At 36.2% G+C, this 26,405-nt stretch overlaps 1 protein-coding gene across 1 annotated transcript in view; it reads right to left on the reverse strand.

Moving 5' to 3' along the window:
• The window catches only part of PCDH15 (protocadherin related 15), a 1,286,954-nt gene that overhangs the window by 607,883 nt on the left and 652,666 nt on the right, over positions 1–26,405 (reverse strand). The window contains exon 5 of the mRNA XM_043476181.1: positions 23,967–24,032. Coding sequence (XP_043332116.1) covers positions 23,967–24,032 — 66 coding nt within the window. The remainder of the gene's footprint in view (positions 1–23,966; positions 24,033–26,405) is intronic.

Below are 26,405 nucleotides of genomic sequence, written 5' to 3' on the forward strand. Positions count from 1 at the left end.
GGCATCCAGCATGGCAAATAGATGGGGAAACAGTGGCAGACTTTATTTTTTGGGGCTCCAAAATCACTTTAGATGGTGACTGCAGCCATGAAATTAAAAGACACTTACTCCTTGGAAGAAAAGTTATGACCAACCTAGACTGCCTATTAAAAAGCAGAGACATTACTTTGTTAACAAAGGTCTGTCTAGTCAAGGCTATGGTTTTTCCAGTAATCATGTATGGCTGTGAAAGTTGGACTATAAAGATAGCTGAGCACTGAAGAATTGATGCTTTTGAACTGTGGTGTTGGAGAAGACTCTTGAGAGTCCCTTGGACTGCAAGGAGATCCAACCAGTCCATCCTAAAGGAAATCAGCCCTGAATATTCATTGGAAGGAGTGATGCTGAAGCTGACACTCCAGTGCTTTGGCCACCTGATGCAAAGAGCTGACTCATTTGAAAAGACCCTGATGCTGGGAAAGATTAAAGGTGGTAGACAATGACGACTACACAGTATGAAATGGTTGGATGACATCACTGACACAATGGACATGAGTTTGAGTAAACCCCGGGAGTTGGTAATGAACAGGGAGGGCTGGCATGCTGCAGTGTATGGGGTCACAGAGAGTTGGACATGACTGAGTGACTGAACTTGACTGAACTTAACACCAACTGTGACCTGTTTACTTAGCACTTCAAGCTTCCTCAGGTGGTGCCAGTGGTAAAGAACTTGCCTGCCAATGCAGGAGACACGAGAGACAGGGGTTCAATCACTGGGTCTGGAAGGTACTCTGGAGGAGGGCATGGCAACCCACTCCAGTGTTCTTGCCTGGAGAATCCCATAGACAGAGGAGCCTGGTGGGCTACAGTCCACGGTGTCGCAAAGAGTCAGATGCGACTAGACTAAAACAGCTTAGCATTCACTCACTTAGGTGTCAAAGGAGGGTGGAGAAGAGGGGCACGAGGTGGGGGTGGGGGGCTGGTAGGTAGGTATACATTTAGTATTCAGTACATTGGGGTTCCATGGACCAGAAGGGAGATCTCTGGGTATGTTACCCATATAGGCATGTGGGTGGACGTCTCTGCTTAGCATAGCCTTTTTAATACCGTTTGAAATTTCTCATCTGCGTCATTCCCAATCTCTCTCTCCCTCCAAAAATAGAACTCCCACTTTAGTACTATGGTGTTGCTGGGGAAAATTGGGTTTCTCCAGTCCTCACATCCAACTGGGGGAGCTGGGTTATCCCTCACTACTTCCTTTTCCTTCCTATAGAAGAAGTTGCCTCTGTTGGATAAATCAGCTCCATTCAGGGCTTTCTCAAGGGAAGGGCAGTGCTGGGAATGCTTCTCTTAGTGCCTCTGTTGTGACCTTTTCACACTTTTCTTTTCTTTAAATGGTGTGCTGGAGTCTCCCTTTGGGAAGGCTGGATCTCTGCACGTTCTCACTCATGGGTGTACGCCTCCCTGGGACAGCGCTCCCCGAGTTTTGCCTGATTGTGCCAAGAGGAGCCTGATTGTGCCAGTAACACTGGCTCCCCCCTTTCTGCAGCTCATACAGACACGTGTTTGTATCCTATTGGCTGCACAAGGTTAGTGAGATTCTTCTTTGGTTTGTTGGTAAAGACCTAGGTCTAAAAACACCCACAATGTGCCTTTGTTTATATATGGATATCTAATTCATTGATTAAAAAGTAAGATAGAAAGGAAGACCATCTTAAATCACCATGTTGCTGACAGCATTCCTGCCTTCATATTTCAGATAGCAATATCTGAATCCTCAGTGGATCTCTCCTGGAAGTCTGGTGTGACTGGTGATGTCTTCCAAGTGTTTACAGGCAGAATTTTTTTTTTTTTTTCAATTCTTTTTGTTTCCATAATGCTTTGTCCATATCTGCTATTTTTAATGCCACATTGTAAGTTGCTCTCTGATTCTTCTATCCATCTGAGGGAACCATTTCTTAAATGATTTTGTTCACTGTTTCTAATATAGTACTTGAGTCAAACAGACTAAATATTTATTGAAGAACGAATAAAGAATTCTAAGATACATTAGGAACATCCTATGACTTATGCTATCCTTTCATAGAAATACATATTACATTTCAGGGAAGAAAAATTATCTGTGACTAAAGGTATATGTAGACTACCAGAACTCAACCAAAATTGTTCAAGTATGTTTTTGAGGAGTATTGTTTTTCTAAAGACCCAGGATATTACACTCACTAGAGAACAGAGGGGGATATATTTTCCAAATTTGTCTATGACAATTAAATGAGTGAAACTTTTCTTAGGAAACAGCAAAAGTTAACAATCTAAGGCACAACATAGGAGGATAATTTTCCAAACAGGCTTCCCAGGTGGCACAATGGGTAAAGAACCTGCCTGCCATTGCAGGAGATGTAAGAGATGTCGGTTTGATCCCTGAGTCAGGAAGATCCCCTGGAGGATGGCATGGCAATCCACTCCAGTACTCTTGCCTGGAGAATCCCATGGAGAGAGGAGCCTGGGGAGCTACAGTCCATAGGGTTGCACAAAGTTGGACACAATTGAAGTGACTTATTATGCACTCAAATTAATAGCCTCTAAAATGAGTAGGATTATGTCAGTCACCCAGATTGAAAATAGATTAGTACTTAAACTTTTGATTTGTAAATTTGTAAGTATAACTACAGGTGGAAACTTGAAACACAGCTACCCTAAACATATAGTGCATATGAATTGCTAGTTTTTAGATTACTTTTTGTTCACTTTTATTGCCTTTCTATAGATCCCTCATAACCATAAAATCTATAGAAATATACAGTATATACTTTACTATGACTTTCAATGAATTTTACAAAATATAGTTATGGGTGCTGGAAAATTGTATTATTGGATGGATGCTAATCGAAGAGTGATATCATCAGATAGGCAAGATGATCATTTCTGGGGATATGAGTCAACCCATTTCCCTAGCTACTCTGCCTGAATAGTAGGAGATCCCCTGGGGGGTCCTGTTAGTACTCTCTTATCCTGTGATCAAAATTAATGGAAAGCTACAACTATCTACATATGGGCAGAATCTCTAACAGCCCCAATTCTTCAGGAATGAAGTTTTGGATTATTCTACCAGGCAAGGAGCCATGACCAACTGTGGTTGTTGCAAGTGAAGGAGGCAATAGAAGGGGTAGAATAATGAGGAAGTTATAAATCAGTGACCATGTGACTGGCTGTAGAAACAAGGATTGTAATAGCTATGAGTATTTCTTCCTTATTTTGGTATGAATATATCTGAAATAGATTACTTCAAATTTTTTATTTTCCCATTTCTCTACTAACATGAGATGTGCTAACAGTAGTTAAACTTTATATCTCTGTAATTAAGTTACATGCTACTTAAGGGGCTAAGAATGTCTCAGAGGAGGAATGAACACTTCTCAAAGGTGAATAAAGTGACCTAGATGAGTTTGTCTACTCTGGAGAAAGGGTTCATGTACTTTGCTAGAGAAAAATATGTGTTGTTAGGCTTTTATTTGGGATATAAACATAAAAAGGAATGTACTGATGTCGATTTGAAGGGTAGACTGTGCTTGATCTGAATGTCAAAATAATACCTTTTCATATTAAGGTTGGCAGTAAGAAAAACTTGGAAGCTAAAAATGAAACAGCAGCTAGCCTACCTGAATGCTGGTATAGGCTGCCATTCCTGCCGCCGCTTCTGTGTGCAGTTAACAACATGTTGACTTGCCTTGGTAGGCTGAGGGAGTTGTTAGACATGCAGTCCCTCTGCTGCTGCTAATTCGCTTCAGTCGTATCTGACTTTGTGTGACCCCATAGACAACAGCCCACCAGGCTCCTCTGTCCCTGGGATTCTCCAGGCAAGAATACTGGAGTGGACTGCCATTTCCTTCTCTATGCAGTCCCTCTGGGTCCCACTGTATTTCACATTCTTTCAACTTGAGTCCTGGGCCAAATATATGTGGAACACTGTGGCAAAGCACATCAGTTTCTTCTATAGGTCACTTGAATTGTTAAATGTGGTGACGGATTGGGTTTCCACTTTTGTTCTCATTGAATTTCACTTATCCACCAGTTTCTCCAAGCTCTCCTCTGCTTCATTCCAGTTTTTTGTTTTTTTTTTTCTCCACATGGTGAGCCTAGATACCTGCAGATTCTTCATGCCTAACACTAGATGCAGAGGCGACATACTTTCACAGATTTCCACACCAGATCCTACAATTTTATTGCCTATTTCCTGTAAGAAATCTTATTCCATATTGACTATTATGGTTTGGCTTCCCATATTGGACTCCAATTGATGCTTTCAGTTTGTATATTAAAAGTCATTTAATATATAATCTGTGTCAGGCGACCACATGAAATTAGAAAGGGACTTTAAAAAAAAAAAAAAAAAGAAAGGGACTTTAAACTCCTTGGTTTGTGGTTAAGAGTTAACTATCCAAGTACATGTTTAGCCTCACTTTTTAAGATATGATTGAAATACACATATTATCTCATGTGCAAATTTGAATGTTTTGTTTTTTTTCATTTTCATCAAAGTGATTTACTTTCTAGGAAAAAAATACTTATAAATAGTTTGCATCAGACACCTTTTTCAAGAAAAGGAACTTAACAATGCAGGGTAGCTAGAATTATCCTCTGTGCTGGGACTTAGGGATCTGAGAACACCTTTCACTGTCTTAGTACCCAGGATTGATGCAGTTAATCCCTTTAACTGAGTTGTGCTTCTCTTCCTCCCTCACCACACTACCGAACCATAGTTGTGACCATCAGCCATTTTTTATAGTATATTTTTGAAAAATTGCCAGAAATAATTATTAATTCCAGACCATGAACTAAGTGCTAGAATCTCCATGGCTTAATCATCACTACACTGAACAAGGTAAGGTCAGATGCCCATCTTGCTATTCCATTACTCTCCACTAAACAGATGATGTGGAAAATTCTGCTTAAAAAGCCTTCTTTTTCAAAAAGAATTGCTGATTAAAGAATGTCCATTAAATACATGAGACTATTGACCTTAACAAAAAGATCTAATGTTGACAGGCTACCTCTAAGCAGTTAAGCTTAATGGTCTCTGTCTACAAAGTCCTGTGATATAGCTTTCATTTTCATATCTACATAAGCTGTGCAGTTTAAAATCTGCTAAGGTATCCTAACTACCATTAGTTATTTTTGTGGGTACATTTAGCAATATTTTATTTTATTTTTTAATTAATTTTATTGGAGTATAAGTTGCTTTGCAATGTTATATTGGCTTCTACTGTACAGCAAAGTGAATAAGCTGTACACACATAAATCCCTTCTTTTTTGGATTTCCTTCCTGTTTAGGTCACCACAGAGCACTGAATGCCCTGAGCAATATAGTAGGTTCTCATTAGTTATTTATTTTATACATAGTAGTGTATATATGTCAATCCCAACCTCCCAATTCATCCCACACACCCCTCCCTACCGTGGTGTCTACATTTTATTCTATACATCTGTCTCTATTTCTGCTTTGCAAATAAGATCTATACCATTTTTCTAGATTCCACATATATGCATTAAAATATATTTGTTTTTCTCTTTCTGACTTATTTCACTTTGTAGACACATGGATGGACCTAGAGACTGTCAAACAAATGACCTAAAACTGTTTCTTTTTATTGCTGAGCAATATTCCATTGTATATGTGTATTATAACTTTTTAATCCATTCCTCTGTTGATAGACGTTTAAGTTGCTTGCATGTCCTGCCTATTATAAATAGTGCTGCAATGAATATTCCAGTACATGTGTCTTTTTGAATTATGTTTTTCTTTGGGTATATGCCCAGGAGTGGGATTGCTGGGTCATATGGTAGTTCTATTTTTAGTTTTTTAAGGACCCTCCATATTGGTCTCTGTGTGTGTATGTGTTTAGTCACACAGTCATGTCTGACTTTGTGAGCCCATGGACTGTAGCCCACCAGGCTCTTCTGTCCATGGGATTCTCCAGGCAAGAATACTGGAGGGGTTTGCCATGCCCTCCTCCAGGGGATCTTCCCAACCCAGGGATCAAACTCAGGTCTCCTGCATTCCAGGCAGATTCTCTACCATCTAAACCACCTGGGACACCCAACTATACTGGAGTGGTTAGCCTATCCCTTCTCCAGGGTATCTTCCTGACCCAGGAATCAAACCTGCATTGTAAGTAGATTCTTAACCAGCTGAGCTACCTGGGAAGCCCATTGGTCTCCACAATGATTGTATTAATTTACAGTCCTGTAAACATTGGAGGAGGATTCTCTTTCTCCAAGCCCTCTCTAGTATTTATTGTTTGTCAGTTTTTATAATGGTGGCCATTCTTACGTGTGTGAGGTGATACCTCATTGTAGTTTTGATTTGTGTTTTTTTAGTAATTAATAATGTTGGACACCTTTTTATGTGTTTGTCGGCCATCTATACATCTTCTTTGGAGAAATGTCTATTTAGGTCTTCTACCCAGTTTTTTTATTATATTGTTTGTTTTTTTGAGATTGAGTTCCATAAACTGATTGTGTATTTTGGGGATAAATCCTTTGTCACTTGCTTTGTTTGCAAATACTTCCTCTCATTCTGAGGGTTGTCTTTTCATCTTATATATGGTCTCCTTCACTATGTAAAAGTTTTCAAGCTTAATTAAGTTCAATGTGTTAATTGTCTCACAAATGATCTTTTTAATAGCAATATTTAACACAAGCATATATATTTATTTAATATGATCCCAAAATGTTATGAAAGTATGAAGCACGGGAAGGTTTTACTTTCTTCCTTTTGGAGAATGTTACTAAATGAATTTCTTGAAGATAGCTGATGTACAATATTACATATTATAGGAACACAATATAGTGATAATTTTTAAAGATTATATTCCATGTATAGTTACTATAAAATACTGGCTATATTCCTTGTGTTGTACAACATATCACTGTAGCTTATTTTTTACCAAATAATTTGTAAGTCTTAATCTCTTAAACTTACAATGCCCTCTCCTCCCTTCTCCCTACTGGTCGCTACTACTTCTCTACATGTGAGACAGCTTCCTCATCATGTTTACTATTTTGTTGTATTTTGGTCAGATTTCACATACAAATGATATCATAGAGTATTTGTCTTTCTCTGACTTATTTCACTTAACATAATACCCTCTAAGTCCATTCATATTGCTGAAAATGGGAAAATATTTTTTTATGACTTAGAATATCATTGTGTGTATGTATACACATATTTATTATCCATTTGTCTGTTGATGGACACTCAGGTTACTTCCATATCTTGGCAATTGTAAGCAATGTTGCTATGGACATCAGTGTGCATGTACGTTTTGGAACTAGTATATCTGTTTTGGATTTATCCCTAGGAATGAAATTTATGGGTCATATAGTAGTTCTATTTTTAGCTTTTTGAGAAACCTCCATATTGTTTTCCACAGTGACAACACCAATTTACATTCCCATCAGCAGTGCAAGAGGATTCCCTTTTCCTCACATTCTCACCAACACTTGTATGTATTTTTTGGTGATAGTCATTCTGACTGATAGCCATTCACACATTCTGATGTGATTATCTCATTGTGGTTTTGATTTCCATTTCCCTCACAATTGGTGATGTTTAGCATCTTTTTGTGTGCCTGTTGACAATCTGTCTAGCTTCTTTAGAGAAAATTCAGTTCAGGTCTTCTGCCCATTTTAAATTTTTTTGATGAATTACATGAGCTGTTTATATACTTTGGGTAATAACTCTTTATTGGTCATATAATTTGCATATATTTTCTTATTCAGTAGGTTGTCTTTTTGTTGATGATTTTCCCATGCTATACAAAAGATATAAGTTTAATTATGTCCCATTTGTTTGCTATTGTTTCTGCTTCCTTTGTTTGAGGAAAAGTTTCTCCCAAAATACTCCTGTGATTTATGAGAAAGATTGTGCTGCCTTGTTTTCCTCTAGGAGTTTTATAGTATCTGGTCTGGCATTTAGGTCTTTAATCCATTTGGAGCTTATTTTTGTATGTGATGTTAGAGGCTGTTCTGATTTCATTATGTGTAGCTGTCCAGCTTTCCCAGCACCACTTATTGAAGAGACTATCTTGCTTCCATTGTACGTTCTTGACTCCTTTGTCATAGATAACTTGACTGTAAGTGTGCGGTTGTATTTCTGGGGAGTCTACTCTGCTTCATTGGTGTATGTGTCTCTGTGCCAGCATCATGCTGCTTTCATTACTGTAGCTTTACAGTATATTCTGAAGTCACAGTGTGATTCCTCCAGCTCTGTCCTTTCTCAAGATTGTTTTGGATATTGGACATCTTTTGGTTTACCTACAAGTCTTAAAATTATTCTAGTTCTGTGAAAAATGTTATTGGTATTTTGATAGGGATTGCATTGAATCTGTAGTCTTGGGTCACACAATACTTTTTTTCCTGTACCAATAAGTCTTTATTCATTGATTTTCCCAGGGAAAAACAGGGAGAGGAAGAAGGGTCAGTATGTGTGTTACAAAATGATACTAAGTGGGAAAGGATGTACCTTGGTACAGTAAAACTGACCATCAAATTAACTTTCCCCCCGAAGGGGTCGCCAAGCCCAAGGGTGCTCAGTCTCCAGCAATTCAGGAATGAAGGGAAGAAATAAGGGAAAGAATAAATAGATACAATCTTTCTTACCTTCTCTCTCATCACATAAATTTGAATTTTCACACAAAGCTTTGGTTCCTAGCAATAAACACAGAGATATATTTTTCCATCTCCTGTTTAAACAGTCTTGTGGCCACTTTGACATAAGTTTCTTGCACACCCATTAAAGTTCTTAAGTGACTTGGATATAAATTCATCCTTCCTTGATTGGTCTCCCAACCCTACTTTCTACATGGAAGGCCCCTTATTGCTTCTCTCTACCCTAGGGTTAGAGATTAAAGTAGGCTTTAATCTATCCAAAGACAGAAGTCTGTCTGACATGAATCATATCAAGGAATGGTCTTGACTCAGGAGACTGGGAACAAGAGATGGAGAGTTCATAGTTTTTCAGGACTTTGACACAAATCATTTTAAGAATTGCAGACACCTTGCAAATTAAACGTATAAGTATATGGGCCATATTTTAGGATTGTAGAGAAGGGGGAAGTAGAAGAGAGAATAAGAATCTAGTTTTTAAGATGGAAGATCTTGTTCAAAATTAGAAATAAAACAAGGGGAGCATGAAAGAAAGTGTGGTTCAAGACTCCTTATTTCAAGCTTACCTTTCAGATCTCTTTGCCTGGTGCAGGAACTTTTGTCAAACATGCTTTGGCTGCTTTTATCAACATAAAAAAAGCTTATTTAAAAAAAAACAACAAAAGAATATGGAGAAGAGGAACACATTATATTTATACAAACTAGGCTACCTAGGAATCACCAGATTAATTACTTGTGAAATCCTACAAAGCCCAGACAAATACAGTAACCAGAGGCAGGTAGCTATGGGAGACAAGAACCTAAGATCAGACACACATCACCCAACGGATGTGTTCTATTGCATTTGCCCATTAAAACACAGTGAGGTAGGTTTGCAGTGACTTCACAGCATGGTAAAACAAGCCAACAAAACTACACTTTTCTCCTTTAGCCACCAAGACACTAATGACTGCTGTAACAGGGCAGGCCACTAGCTCTGGAAACCATGAAGAAGCCGCCACTAATGGACTCTCTGAAAGCCAAGGAGGAAAAGCCCATAATTGGTAAAGGTTAACTATTTTGTCCTTGACTTATATATCCATCCCTGGATAGCTCAAGATGAGTACAGAGGCATCATTCTTAAAACCTATACTTACCAACACACTTTTTTTTTTTTTTTTTTAACAAAACCACACATACACATTGTTGTGCATGGCAGGCCTAGCCCAATCCAGTGAAGGATTGATCTGGTCTATAAACTGAATCCTGTGCCCTGGAATTGGAGGTCTGGTACAGGAATACATCACACATACAGATGACCTTTGCCTAAGCTTGGCTTCACCTCTTTGCACATTTTACGTGGTCCAGCCTCTCCTAATCTCTTTGTACCTCCTTTACCTGTTAAGGCCAATTTCCAGTCTTTCAGTAGGAGACAAAGTCATGGGGAAACCCAGTTAAATTCTAGCCTCTCATAAACCATTGAATATGAAGGGGTTTCAAGAGGACACTATGGCAGGAAAGCCAACTCTTATGGACAAAAATGAGGTAGCTCAACTCCAAATAGTTGTTCTCTCTGGTGATACAGTGATAGATAAAAAGAATTCCTACTATGTAACCTGAACCTGCTGCTGACTTATACTTACAATTGTTTAGTATTCCTTTACTACTGATTGTGGATATATATTTTAGTTTTTTCTTTTAACCTTCCTACTAGCTTTGTGCATGGATGGCTTCCTGTCTTTATGTTTACCTCTATTGGTGAGCTTTTGCATTTCATACTACTTACTTGCATTATGCATTTGCATTGCTTAATACTTACTAGCTTTGTCTCTTTTGCCTAGATGAGTTTCTTTAAAATTTGTTGTAAAGCTGGTTTCAGTCAGTTCAGTCACTCAGTTGTGTTCAACTTTTTGCGACCCCGTGGACTGCAGCACGCCAGGCTTCCCTGTCCATCACCAACTCCCAGAGTTTGCTCAAACCTCAATGAGTGAAACTTCAGAGGTCTATGTCATTTTTCTAATTACAGGTGGACCTCTAAAATTGTTTTTAAATCTTCAAATGTTTTAAAATGAGAAATTCCTTTCTAGGCTTTTTGTTCTCTGAATTTCTCTTCACCAGTAAGGCAGAGTTTCCATAATGTGCTTTTAAGGAAGATTGCTAAAACTTTAAGCGATCTATTAGAATTTAGGGTGCTTTTCTTTCACTGGTAGATATGCAGGGATTCAGGAGGCTTCTTGTTGTGTTTAGTTGCTCAGTCATGTCCAACTCTTTGCAACCCCATGGATTGCAGCATACCAGGCTTCCCTATCCTTCACTATCTCTTTGGAGTTTGCTCAAACTCATGTCCATTGTGTCAATGATGCCATTCAAACATCCTATCCTCTGTCACCCTTCTCCTGCCCTCAATCTTCCCAGAATCAGGGTCTTTCCCAATGAGTTGGCTCTTCACATCAGGTGGCCAAAGTACTGGAGCTCCAGCATCAGTCCTTCCAATGAATCTTCAGAGTTGATTTCCTTTAGGATTGACTGGCTTTATCTTGCTTTCCAAGGGACTCTCAAGAGTTTTCTCCAGCAACACAGTTTGAAAGCATCAGTTCTTCAATGCTCAGCTTTCTTTATGGTCCAAGTCATATCCATACATGACTATTGGAAAAACGATAGCTTTGACAATACGGACCTTTGTTAGCAAGGTGATGTCTCCCCTTGTATACACTGCTTTTAATACACTCTCTAGGTTTGTCATAGTTTTTCTTCCAAGGAGCAAACAAACGTCATTTAATTTCATGGTGGCAATCACCATCTGCAGTGATTTCAGAACCCAAGAAAATAAAGTCTGTCACTGTTTTCATTTCTTCCCTATCTATTTGCCATGAAGTGATGGGACTGGATGCCATGATCTTAGTTTCTTGAATGCTGTTTTAAACCAGCTTTTTCACTCTCCTCTTTCAACTTCATTAAGAGGTTCTATATTTTCTCTTTGCTTTCTGTCATAGGGTGGTGCTCTGCCTACCTGTGGTCATTGATATTTCTCCCAAAAATCTTGACTCCAGCTTGTGCTTCATCCAGTCCAGCATTTCACATGAGGTACTCTGCATGTAAGTTAAATAAGCAGTATGACAATATAGAGCCTGATGTACTCCTTTCTTAATTTTGAACCAGTTTGTTGTTCCATGACTGGTTCTGTTACTTCTTGACCTGCATACATATACTTCTTGACTTGTTTCACATGAGGTAGGTAAGGTGATCTGGTATTTCCATCTCTTTAAGAATTTTCCACAGTGTGTTGTGATCCACACAGTCAAAGACTTTAGCATAGTCAATGAAGCTGAAGTAGATGATTTTCTGGAATTCCCTTTCTCTTTCTATGATCTAGCAGATGTTGGCAACTTGATCTCTGGTTCGCTGCCTTTTCTAAATCCAGCTTGTACATCTGGAAATTCTGAGTTTACGTATTTTTGAAGCCTAACTTGAAGGATTTTGAGCATTTCACAATGCTATCATGTGAAACAAGTGCAATAGTGTGGTAGTTTTGAGATTGAAATGACAACTGACCTTTTCTAGTCCTGTAACTACACAGGAGTTTTCCAAATTTGCTGGCATATTGAGTGCAGCACTTTAACAGCGTCATCTTTTAAGAGTTGAAATAATTCAGCTGGATTTCCATCACTTCCACTGGTTTTGTTCATAGTAATGCTTCCTAAGGCCCACTTGACTTCACATTCCAGGATGCCTGTCTCTAGATGAGTGATCACACCATTGTCGTTATCTGGTCATTAGGACCTTTTTTGTACAGTTCTGTGTATTCTTGCCACCTTTTCTTAATATCTTCTGCTTCTGTTAGGTCCGTACTGTTTCTGTCCTTTATTGAGCCCATCTTTGAATGAAATATTCCTTTCATAACTCTAATTTTCTTGAAGAGCTCTTACCTCCTTCCTTCTGGGTTCTGAATACATGAACTGTATTTCTACTTTAAGATGCCATTATAGGCCTTTTTAAATGTTTAAAATTATATTTATTTTTTCTTAGATTTAAAGTAATAATATGGTTATATTTATGGCATAGGTATTAGCATTCCCTATTTCAATATTATTATAAATATTACCATTTTAAAAAGTTTTCTAGGACAAAAATTACCTGATCATTGCAGACATTGTCATGCAGGCAGAAAACACTTGAAGTTTATAAATTATTCTATGTGCACAATGAATTTTAACTAAAGTTTTGTTATATTGAGAAATATAAATAATAACACTTTAAACTATTCTAAACAGACAGGTATGTGCCACTTAACTCAGATTTTAGTTGTGTTTGTGGAATTTGTCTTTATTATTTACTTGAATCAACCATCAACCAAGTTTTTTGAATGTGTACAATGTACCTGGTATTTCACTTTCTTCTGGGATTACAACAATGACTTGAAGCAGATAGCCTTTGCTCTTATGAACCTTGTACCTTAATATAATAATTCCACTTTGAGAAAAAAGGTACCATCAATTGTTGGCAGAAAAAATACTAGCCCACAGACTTACATGTTTGCCTCCCATCTTTCCTTTGCCCTAAAGCATGTATCTATATTTATAGGCCAACTGAACTCTGTATATTTACAATGGGTTCTCCTTTTCTCAACTACTATTAATATAAATACAGTTATATGTGTCACACATGTAATATGGCTTACAGAAGATATTTGTCACATGTCAGGAATATTTGTGCCATTTCTAAATAACTGTCATAGAATAAAGTCCATCTTCCTAAAGCCTTAATTTTAACTGATAGTCAAAGTTTAAAAATTTATAGTTAGAGAAGCATGTTGAATTCACAGTGATATTTAAAATATACTTCAAAGATATAAATTTAAGTAACATGCTTTTATAAAACCAAAGCACAAAAGATAATCCTCTGAAGCTTTCTAAAATATAAAATCATAGAGTGTTTATGTAATGTCCTATCAACGTCTACAATGATAAAAGTGCTTATATACAAAATAGGAATTTCCAACAAAAAATTCACAAGGATAGCATTTTAATCAGGATTATATGGGAAGATAGTTTATTCAATTCCAATTGCTATTAGTCTACTCAAAGTTAAATGTTAGTTTTTAGTTGCTTTGTTTCAACTGAATGAATAAAGCAAGATATAGCCTATGGTGGAGAATGAGAAAGTACAGAGAAAATATTTTGTGAGACTTAGCTGACATTTTGAAACAAACTAAAATCAAACTAACTAATTTTATTCAAAAAGACAATATTAACTGACAAGAATCTATTTATTGTAGAACATTTGAGAGACTTCAAGATTCAAAGTATTGAAGGAATATGCAAATAATATAAATGAAATGTTTACTTTCATACTTGCTAGTTATTGTATAATGGAAATGTAGAGATATTAATTGGTCATTAGTAATGCGAAATTAGAAGGAAAAGCTTTGCTTTGAACGATGTTCTCAAAGCTTATTCACTACAAATATTAAACACTTAGGACAAATTTTCTTGGGACTTGGGACAAATTTCCAAATTATCCACTCTGTTAATTTAATCACTCTCTTAATTCATGTATAATCTTTAGTCTGGCTCTTTGTCGAGTCCTCACATCCTCCTGCTCCCCCCCCCCCAAAAAAAAAACACTTTTAAAAATAGTAAATTAACCCTGTATAGATTGATGGGATGCTAGTCCCTTACTAATAATGTCCACATCCTTCCTGTCCTAAATTATTAAGATAAAGCAAAGTACAATTAATCAACATTTTCACCAAAGCATGCTTCTATAAAGATGATCATGTTATCAAGTGAAGTGACAGATTTACAAATATTACAAGTTACAAATATTTTTCTGAAATGTGGATTAGCACTGAATCTTCCCCCTTTTTAAAAAAATAATGGTGTTTTGAAGACAGTGTAATATAATAAAGATCATTGGTTATAATTTTGATGGTGTCACACTATTAAACTTTCAGATTTTCAATATTTACAATAACTATCATGTTCACACTGACCTTTGAAATGGTTGCAGTAATCCTTTACTCTGTGTTAAAGGAGGCAGTGATACCACCAAGCCAAACTGAGTGGATCAATATGTTTTCTAGTACTTTAGCAGACAGATCTTTTAAAGGGTAACATTTTCTGAGATTGTACATGTATACAGATACAATTACCTATTTAAATTATGAAATGTGCAAACTAGAAATATTGAGTGAGACACGAAGAAGAATTATCCTTAGTGGTTTCATCTAGCTACTTGCATTTCACAATCAAGTGGTTTTGATTGAAGAGTGTCCTTATATTCAATCAACATCCATCTCCTCTACTTCAACTACATTTGTTATCATTTTCTCCAGGCATTTTTTTTTTTAGTCCTACCTTAAACTGACCAGACCATTTCCATCTGGTGAAGGAAATGGCAACCCATTTGCCTGGAGAATTCCACAGACAGACCATGGGGTTGCAAAGAGTTGGACACGACTAAATGATGAATACACACAAACTGACCAGCAATATCATCCTCATAGTCTTTGGATTTGAATTTTCCATCTGAAATGCAAATTTCCTAGCTAAGTGCATGGCTCACATCTTTAGTCAGTTTTGTTCAGGACTCTTTGCTCAAATGTGATCTCTTTAAATAAATACCTGCAATAGCAACACTGCCTCCCCACTTGACTAACATTCTGTGTTCTCTTGCTCTGCTCTGTTCTTTTTTTTTTTTTTCCCCCCGCAGAGGTCTTGCCTCTGCCACCTGGAAGGGACTGATTTTGCTTGTTTTCTAGTTTTCTAGTGTACCCAGATAAGTAGCTATCCCTTTTCTACTCAAAACCATTTTAAGAAGAAACCTCAATGAAACACAGGTCTGACAATTCAAATTCCCAGTTTGTAGACTTGTAAACTTTCAGAAGCAAGCAAGCAAGGAGAAAAATACCAGCAGAAGCAAGAATAAGCAAAAGGAGATTGTTTAATGTTCTTATAATGAAAAGAAAAACTTTGTTTCTGAGGTGCCCTGAGTGAATAGGAGAGTTCTGTGCTAAGCAGCCAGTACTTGAGACTTGAACTAAGAGTTTCTGTCAAACAAAACTCAGAATCTAGAAAACAAAAATGAGGACTGATTACAAAACAAACAAACAAACAAACACTGTGCCTTTGGTAACCAGTGGCAAGTGATTTGGATAGGCTAAAAGGAATGCTTTAATATATTATATCTCTACATTTTATTTAAGTAAACCCATTAGTATTTTAACCAAGCTGAATTTACTTTAATGGTGCATAGCTTTGATTCTCCAAACCTTTTATTACTGAGTACAATTAGGAGATTAATTTTTATTCTAAGGAATAAATATTAATATATATTAATATATTAATATATTTTGTATTATTTGCTTAAATTGTACCATCTGATATGAACATAAAATCTAGTTTTAGTTCATCCTTCAGTTTCATGAAATAGCAATAGGTGAAGAGATACTAAGTACTTTTATATTCGTTAATCCACATGACACTCTTAAGCATATTTAATTGAATTTTGTTACATTTCCAGGTGTAAATATGTGGCATTTGAACATTTGTTTTGAAAACTGCTGTAGGAGGTATTTTGAGTCCAAGGATATTTCAAATCATCTGGGGGTGACTGTTCTCATCCAGCAATTGCTAAGAACCTTTATATTGTTGATTACTATAGTCAAAAGTAACAGAAGTGATCCTTTTCATATTTCCAGTGTCGTAACAGAAGAGTCATACCCCATTGACCCACAACAAAGATCAATAATCTAGTGGCCAACATTTGATCATGAGAAACAGAAGTGAAAGAACCATGCCTGGCAAACAGGAATTTGAAAAATTCTTTGGGGGCAAGGTAATGGTGGAATCTGAAAGACTGCCTGAGGAAGAGGAGTTTTAGACAGAACCTCCGGGAGCTTGAGGCTAAAACCGGTAACCGAACTTAGGTGCCTCTCTCATCCCAAAGTTCCTAGATCTCCATCAGAGACTCACTCCCCAGCTAAATTCAAATCACACAACCTAAGCGCTAACAGTGTGCTAGTTATACATAGAAAGCTCAAAACCAAGTCCTTTCACTCCTTTCCATAAAAAATATCTCATTGATGTCACTTCCCCCATGCACCTCTGTCATCTTAGTTGCCTAATTTAGGAGTCAAAATACTGGTGGCTTACAGGTGATATGAACCACACAGATGTGTTTTGTTTGGCTAATAAAAAATCAAAATTTAAACTAGAATAACATCTTTAATACACACAACTTCCAATTCTGAAAGAAACTAAAGGTTTTTCTACGTGGGTACAAATGGAGAGAACTTAGTAGATCTTCCCTGCTTGTGTCATACAGTCCCATTCTTGTTGCCAGCAAGACCCATGGCCCATCTTCCAACAGTCTAAGCAAATTAAATCAGTGCTAGCTTCAATTGTTTGCCCTAGTGACTTAGGATTTAGATATTCTCTCTATAGAAAAGTGGTCCATTATAGCAGCATCATTTGGGACTGTATATGTATGTGTGGTGTAATTTAATTCTATATAATTCAAATTTATTTGTTAGACATGAGATTAAAATAAGGGATTCAAAGAAAATGCAAAATATTAGAATGCTTTTTTTCTAAAATGTTTGCCTTAGAAACCAAGGGTTACCTCACATAACTTAATTTTTTCATCATCTTTAACATTAGCATTCTGAAACTTAAACATAAATGAGGGTCACTAACTTGAGTAGAATTGTTTTCTTTGTATAAAACACTAGTTTGTCAGCCTTTTTGACTTCTGTCTGTTTTGTGTACTTCCCCCGTCCCTTGTTTTAGTGTCATTTCACTAGGTCCAGCAATAGCATTGTATATTGGGTGCTACAGAGTCAACAAATGAGAAAAGAAATATCATAAAAGAAATATGATTAAATGCTAATGTGTGTTAGCTTGTTACTTATCTCAAACTATCTATTTCCTTAATGCTTAGAAAGTTTTCAGTTTCTTTCACAGTTATATATTCAGAAGTCTACAGCTGCTGACCTTTTAGAAAATAATACTTTAGCACAAATGAACAAAAGCAGAATGTATTGTTGTGTGTGTAGCTCCAGCAGTAATGAGCAGAGTCAAATTGTTTTCTACTAGGACAATTGTCTTAGTCACTGTAACAAAAGGATTAAAATAAGTGAGGAATGACATGATTTTTTACATCATTTTTGTCTAATATTTACAAACATATTTAGGATAGTTTCATTTAACTCCTTCATAATTTATAAAAAATACATTTCCTCATCATTGTGTATTCATTTCACTAGAAAGAACTCAGAATGACTTGATGATGACTGAGAGAAATAAATAATAGAATAACAAAGACATTTGTAATCATGATTTCAAGGCTGTGCAACATCCACAGCAATCTAATCTATAATCTAATGTTTATAAGAACATTAATGTCTTATAAAAAGATTTAATATTTTGGCAGTTAAGGAGCAAGTTTGGATGTTATAAAATTACAGAACAATAGGAAAACATTTTTCTCTATTTCTCCAGAAAAACAAAACTGTTATGTTGTGCTAAAGATCATTTGCTTGATGTCAACACCAATGATCCTCTATAACCCCATACACAATATTAGTCTTAATACTTCAAAAGTTTTTACAGTCATCTATTAATTTACCTTCATATAATGTGTATAATTCCTATTGTTAGAGTTGCTATGTTTCATAAAGATTTATGAAGCAGAATACATACTTATTTTTAACTTTTCCATATTTCAAATATAATTCTAGGATTTGTTGGTGAAAACCATCAAGGAAACTAATGCTGTTTACTGTAGCTATAAGACAACACCACAGAATAGAAGTAGGATAAAAGTGCCTTTACAAGCTGTTTAAAACCAAACCCTTAAAACAATCCCTCCCATAGGACATATGTACTAGATCCCTCTCTCCCTTCTATTTTCATGAGTAAAACTCTATACAATTTTTCAAAAGCTTAATATCTAAGAGTGTATCCTATATGTCAGGTTTTATTTAATATATAACTTATGTTGGCAACACTTTGTTATATTTCATATTTGAAATAACTAAAATAGTTATAGAACAGAGAGGAAATTAAATCCGGTAACATCTTAAGCTGTATCCTTGTCTTGACACATCAAAAGAAACATGAACTAAGGACAGACCCAGATAAGTATTTCAATCTTGACTAACAAGTCTCCAAAACATTATGAGCCAAGGATTCTGTCTGTGGCAACTATATTGAAACATTTTTTCACTTACTATAGAATTTCTAGCACCTTTAACCTCTTGGTGGCATCTTCAACCTCTTTGATTTTAGCCCAACAGAACACTGTCATCCAGACTGCCTGATAACTTGCTATGTTGGTTCCTCCATTTCCTCTCTTCCCAACATCTTGTGTCATCTCTCATCTCGGGTTCTCGTCATTTTCTACTCTGAGTTACTTCATACAGTTTAGTATCCTTCCACTCTAGCTGTTGTTGTGACTTTTTTTCCTGCCAGATTAGACCTTGCTCTCTTTAGAGAAGCAAGAAGAGAAGAGTGAAGATAACATCGGCAAAAAGAGAGGGTTCTGAACACACACACACACGCACACACACAAATGACATCACACTTTGTTTAAACCTTGGGAATATTAACAAACAAACATTTGTTCTTCAAAACTTATCTTTCCATGAGTGCAAGATCTATTTTACTAGGAATATGTGAAACTCTACTTGCAACCCTTTGGAGGTATGTAAGGCAGAGTTTGGCAAACTCTTTTGCTATAACCCTAAGATATGAAATTGGTAACTATAAGGAAAGAAGAACATCGGCATAAACATTTAATCTTCTGCTCTTCCAAGCTTAGTGATTTTTGACAATGGAAAGAAAAGGACGACACCAAGCAACTTGCAAATGCCCCTCAATAACATAATTGTTTCTAATGAAGAACCAACCTCCTTTCCCTCCCCAAGCTACATGCTTGGGCCAGAGAATCTCCACAGAAGGAGTGAGCAGCTGAATTCATTGTTCCTTTCTATAACCTCCCCTACCTCCCTGGAAGCACAGGAAGGTCTGTAATACTCAACCCAGTTCACACTTGTTTCTGAAATGTACCCTGACAAGGACCAGGAAACACTCTCATTAAATCAGCTGCGGCATCCCCCGTTGATGGCTCCCTTCATAATGTGAAGACACTCCATTATCTTTCATTTCCCAAATTAGCTGTGAGCCCACAATATCTTAACTGCAAATCCATAAAGGACACTTATGGATTTGCCTCCTAAATCTCTCACTTACTTATGATATCCTTTTGCTTCTGAACCTGTCTACTTTTGTACCGTCATAGTGTTGTATTCAAACCATGAATTCAAATTGTTTTCTTATCCCCTTGACTCAGCACTGCTTATGTATATTTATCCAGTTTCTGAGAGTTAGCCTGAGCCAGTTGTTCCAAAGTCTGTTTGAATGTCATTCCATAGTTGTTGTAAAGCATCCAAGACCCTGACTTGGCTGGCACCCAGAGGCAAATTTAAATAGTTTTAGTGTAACTGTTCCTGGCCTTTCTCCTTCCAGTAAGGACTCAATGCCATTAGGCAATTCAGAGTCCAGTGAACCTAAAAATATATTTCTAGAAATATTTTTTAAGTTTCTTTTTTAGAGCAGTGTTCTAATTTCACAATGGAAAGTACAGAGAGAGCGTGTTTTTCCATATACCCTTTACCCTGCACATGTGTAGCGTTCTGCTTTATCAACATCACTCTCTAGAATGGTACAATTTTTTTTAACCAAGGATGAACCTATATTAGCACATCATAACCACCCAAAGTCCACAGTTTACCTTTGATTTCCTTTTGGTGTTATGCATTCTATTGGTTTGGACAAATATATAATGACGTATATCCATCATTAAAATATAATGCAGTGTTTTCACTGCCCTAAAATTCCTCTTTGCTCTGCCTATATTTCTCCTACTTACTTTTAGAAACTAGTGATCTTTTTATTTGCCTCATTTTTTTTTAACCTTTTCCAAAATGCCATAGTTGAAATCATACAATCTCTGCTGCTTTTTTTTTGGATTGGCTTCTTTCACTTAGTAATATGCACTTAAATCTCTTCCATGTCTTTTCATGGCTTGATAGCTCATTTCATTTTAGTCTGAATTTGTCTGGATGCACCATAGTTTACTTGCTAGGACATCATGCTTGCTTCTAAGTTTGGGAAATTATGAATTAAACTGCTGTACATGTCCATGTGCAGGTTTTTCTGTATACATAAACTTTTCTGGAAAAAAAAATTAGATATTTTCAAATAATATATTCTAAATCTGTTTCTCACTATACATTCTCCCCTCTAAATGCAATTCCTCATTAAATATGTCCTATATACTAGTTCTAGAAGTTTCTGGCAGTGATCAAGGGTCAATATGATTTTCTTAATGGGCTGACTTTGGGTCCTTACCACATAAACTTGTTTTTCTGGTAGCTCTGATGAAAATAAACTTTTCAGATTGAGGGTGAGAAAATGAATCTGTTATCAATATACAGCTGAGGACAAGGACCAAGGAAGGGAACAATCTAACAGGTCCTAGGGTAAGAAAGAGGTTTATGAATCTCTATCTATTAAATTTTTAATTATTTCAAACATATACATGTGCAAACAAATTTAGCATACTTATTCATAAAGGAATATTTCCATCCCACAGAGTATAAAAATTTTGAAATATGCAGATGTATATAACAAATAATGGACATTCTTTAAATGTATCTTAGTGACTTGTATCACTCCAGTAGTCTTGCCTGGAAAATCCCATGGGTGGAGGAGCCTGGTGGGCTGCAGTCCATGGGATCGCTAAAGGTCAGACACGACTGAGTGACTTCACTTTCACTTTTCACTTTCATGCATTGGAGAAGGAAATGGCAACCCACTCCAGTGTTCTTGCCTGGAGAATCTCAGGGACGGGGAAGCCTGGTGGGCTGCCATCTATGGGGCCGCACAGAGTCAGACACAACTGAAGCGACTTAGCAGCAGCAGTGACTTATATAAGATAATTAAATACATATTTTAAAAGGCCTGAATTGTTTAAAAGCTATACTCGAGGATGTATTTAGCAATGGAGATTGTTTAGCAGTGACATCAATAAAGTAAACAAAAAACAAACTGACACATAAACTTACTAGTTTGACTTTATAAAGGATTTGCTATGCATTACTTTTAAGAGGCCCAGAACCTTTAAAAATAGATGCTTATTACACTAGTAAAATAGGATACCCACATGTTTTGTTACTGCCAATTAAAAGGTTTCATGAAAAAACAAACAAACAAAAAAAAACTAAGAGGTTAAGAGCAGGACTAGAATTAACTGTCCTTTTGGGGAATTTCTCAGATTTGTCTAAAGAAAAATATGAAAACACTTTAATGCATTGTTTCCTTTAGACTTTTAAGGCAAGTATGATTACACATTACATTATAATATCTGGCAGAGTTTCATTTGATCACCATATTTTTAGAAATTTAATGTGAAACAAAAATGTAATACATTTAATCTCTAGATTGGTATTTATACTCCTTGTGATGACACTCAAAAAACTTTGGCAGCTTTCTGAGTAGTTGGCAGGTTCTACAAAATATGCCAATTAAAGAGCAAAACATTACACCACTACATCATGTCACATTCTTCTAAAATATAAATATTGAACTTTCACCACATGCTGCCATGCAGCACTGCTATGACAACATCTTTGTAGAGTTCCTAAGCTCCTTCTAAAAGTGGCATCTAATCAGCACAAGGAGAGGTAAAATATTACTGTGGCTATAATTATCTGGTTGGCAAAATAAGCTCTGCGTAGAATTATGTTGAAACAGCCATTTAGTAAAATTAATGCTTTAGTTCAGCTCAGCTTATATGTTTAAGGGAACTGGTGAACAATGAGAAAATACAGGTTAGTTTTCTATTAGATTAATTTTTTGTCTCTGTTTAAAAAGTAAACTTTTTTTTCTTACTATAGTACATTTAGAAAGCAGATTTGTTCATAGAAAAACAGTTAAGGATAAACCATAATTCTACATGTGAAATATACATTTTCTGGTATAGTAATTTTATATATACTTTTTTTTTTCTTTTCTGAGGACACATATAGAACTCATTTCTAATTTATTTAAATGCATCTTAGTAATACATTAACTTCACATGTTTTCAAGGTCAATGAGTATTGAATTTTTAAAAATAAACTATCAAACCTGTGTAATTTTAAAAACATTTCTAAAATTTAGTATAAACACTTAAATTTGTTTAAACAGAGGTCAGGAGTATTGTGGACATTTTTTGGCTGATTCCAAAGGATGTGAAAGATGTTTAAGAATTTTAAAAGTTTATACAGATTCTACTAAGAAAGAAAAGAAATATTTCTAATACAGCATAATAAACCTATGATTAAGTACACCAATACAGGTATTATGCATATGATAGAAATTTTCAAGATAAATATAGATTGAATTGCAGTGAAAAGTCATTTTCTAATAAGCCACTTGCCATTGTTTTTTAAAAAGACATCAACCTGGTAAAATAAAAGTACAAATTAAACATAGTGGAAGGTCTGTTGCAGAATCAATAGACAAAATGAGCTACAGAACATTCTCATATTTAGAAGAGCTTGCAATAGAAACCAAGACTCAAGAGATTTCCATTTTACTTTTACCTAATAGAGGAGTAGCATCTTTAACTATTTGTAAAGTTTAGAGAGACCAAGAGAGTGTTGGGAACAAAAGTGCTAATTTTTGTTTTGATAAAGAAAATTATATTGCTGGAAGGCTTAATATAGATTAAGAATTAGATGTTACTTACGGCAGACAGACTGAGTGAAAAGTCAGACTTTCTCCTCTGTTCTAGACCTTTTGTTGGGTTCTCTGTTATCAAGAACTTTTTCAGTTTTCCCAGTAACTGCTTAAATCACCATGCCTAATGATAGGCTATGGATCTTAATCCTAACCAGATTGTAGCAAATTGAAATTAACAGTGCAGAGTTTACCTTGTGGGTCACTTCTTTTGGAGGAATGCACTAGGTAACAGTATATGTGATAGTTGAATCTACCTATTGACAAAGAAAAGCTCTAGCCAGTATCTAGATGTATTCTTCGACTGATCCTGAATCAAGTGACTTCTCTGCAATCAAAACTAAACATCTCTATTCACTGAGTCTCTCATAATATAATCCAAGTATTTCCAGGGAATGGTGTAAATTAAAGTCATACAGGGAAGAAATCAAAAAAGAACTGTTAGTGAATTTGCTTTGAGGCTTTTATTTAGTGCTTCCACATATATCAAAAATATGTTTGAAATGAGAAATCCCTGTTAGATTTGGTCACTTTTAAAAGAGAAATCTCACTCACCATTCCGACTCTCTTCGTCAATGGCAACTATGGTGGCTGGTGGTCCTCCTCGAGCTAGTTTGCAATCTAAAGAGAAAACAAGACAAAGTAAGAAGTAGCTATTGCAGGGACATTCACCCTGAGATTAAATTCACACTGATATGTACTGACATTTAAAAAGAAATATCCTATAATCAAATTAATATGCATCATTACTGTTAATAATTTTTTTATTTTAAAAAAAGTGTTCATAAGAACTACACAGATTCCTTACCACATTGCAACAAAGACACTTTATAGACCATGACATGGTTCAAACCATACTGAGAAAACACCAGCAGAGACCACTGGAGAGTGGAAGTCCTTCAGGACAGAGATAATGGGATGGTAATTTAACCCAAAGAAATAACATAAAGGGATGATTAACAAGGATAAATTGTAATTAAAGCTTCACAACAGAAACAAACATAATTGGACTTTAATTGTGATAAAGGGTCTAATTAAAAAGAGTGAATAGAATTTTAATAATATTCTAAAGAGGATGAAACAGAGACAGACAAGCAATGTTGGTGGGGTTTGAGATTTTATTTTTGTCATCTTACCCTCATATTGCCAGTCTGGAGTCAAAAGTATAGAGTCATCAATGGAAGCAGATCAGAAAAATAAAAGAAAGAAAGGAAGAAAGAATATATGTGTATATTTAGTGAGGATTGAAAGATATAAATAGCATTGTACAATAACAGATATATCACACCTAAGATTTCTGGAAATGAAATATGTAAAATCCTTACTTTTATAATTCAAACACAGTATGAACAAGTTAACTTGATAACGTATGTCACTCACATCTTAAAAATTGCAGATCAATTTGAATATAATATACAATACACCTATGTGTCCTATGAAAAGGTAAATAAAATTACATATCAATTGTATATTATCTGTGTTGAACAAACCTTAAGAATACTGCCTGTCAATCAGTAGTGATTAATTTGTTACCTCAAGAACTGTTAATGCGTGGATAATGAACATATAAATAGTATCATGAACTATAATATCCATGATAATTAAAATGTGAAGGCTTTGCCTGCAAGATGTCAAAAGTATACTTCTGAGACATAAAGTGCTCTCTCAGGAGATACTTGGCCAGCCTGACAGGGTTGTGTCATGCAGTTAAATGTACATGGCATGTTCCAGTGATTGAAACATAAATTGGCTTAAGCCCTCCAAGCAGGTGTGCTATTTGGAAGATGATTTCAAGAGTTCAGTTCAGTTCAGCCACTCAGTCGTGTCCGACTCTTTGTGACTTCATGAACTGCAGCATGCCAGACCTCCCTGTCCATCACCAACTCCCGGAGCCCACCCAAACCCATGTCCATGGAGTCAGTGATACCATCCAGCCATCTCATCCTCTGTCGTCCCCTTCTACTCCTGCCCTCAATCTTTCCCAGCATCAGGGTCTTTTCCAGTGAGTCAGCTCTTCACATCAGGTGGCCAAAGTACTGGAGTTTCAGCTTCAACATCCGCCCTTCCAATGAATACCCAGGACTGATTTCCTTTAGGATGGACGGGTTGGATCTCCTTGCAGTCCAAGGGACTCTCAAGAGTCTTCTCCAACACCAAAGTTCAAAAGCATCAATTTTTTGGTGCTCAGCTTTCTTCACTGTCCAACTCTCACATCCATACATGACCACTGGAAAAACCATAGCCTTGACTAGATGGACCTTTGTTGACAAAGTAATGTCTCTGCTTTTTAATATGATGTCTAGGTTGGTCATAACTTTCCTTCCAAGGAACGAATGTCTTTTAATTTCATGGTTGCAATCACCATCTGCAGTGATTTTGGAGCCCAGAAAAATAAAGTCAGCCACTGTTTCCCCATCTATTTGCCATGAAGTAATGGGACCAGATGCCATGTATTAAAATTCTGCCATTATGTACATGCGTGTGAATACTAAGGGCTTTGGCAAGCACTGTTCTATATTGTAAGATGTGTGTTCTCTCATGTAAAGCTTAAAATATCTGAAATCTCCAGTTTTCTCTCTTTGTCTTTGTCAATATTCAAGGAGTTTCAGTTCACAGCAGTTTTATATCTGAAGTATCTCATCACACTCCATCCTTTCCTTCTCACACCCCCTGACATAGCGCAGCTTCTCACTGTTTACAACCTCTACACTTAGTGGTTCCCTCATTAATCTCCTGGAAACTTTGTTCTCATCCTGCATTCATTCATTCATTTCATGAGAATAATTTTTGTGTACCCAAATCAAAGGTAAATTAATGGCACTTCTCTGCAGAAAAACACTTATGTTTCTTTTGGAGTGAAGAAAAGTGTTTTAGGATATCCTTCAGAGGGGTGTCACAGTCTCAACATTGTTACTTATTAAACACTATGCCCTTTAGTCACCTTAGAGCCCTTACTCTTGCTAGGATTACATCTTGTATTTTTTTTTTTTTTTT

The sequence above is a fragment of the Cervus canadensis genome, chromosome 8 (genome assembly GCF_019320065.1).
Source record: "Cervus canadensis isolate Bull #8, Minnesota chromosome 8, ASM1932006v1, whole genome shotgun sequence".
NCBI classification, from domain to species: Eukaryota; Metazoa; Chordata; class Mammalia; order Artiodactyla; family Cervidae; genus Cervus; species Cervus canadensis.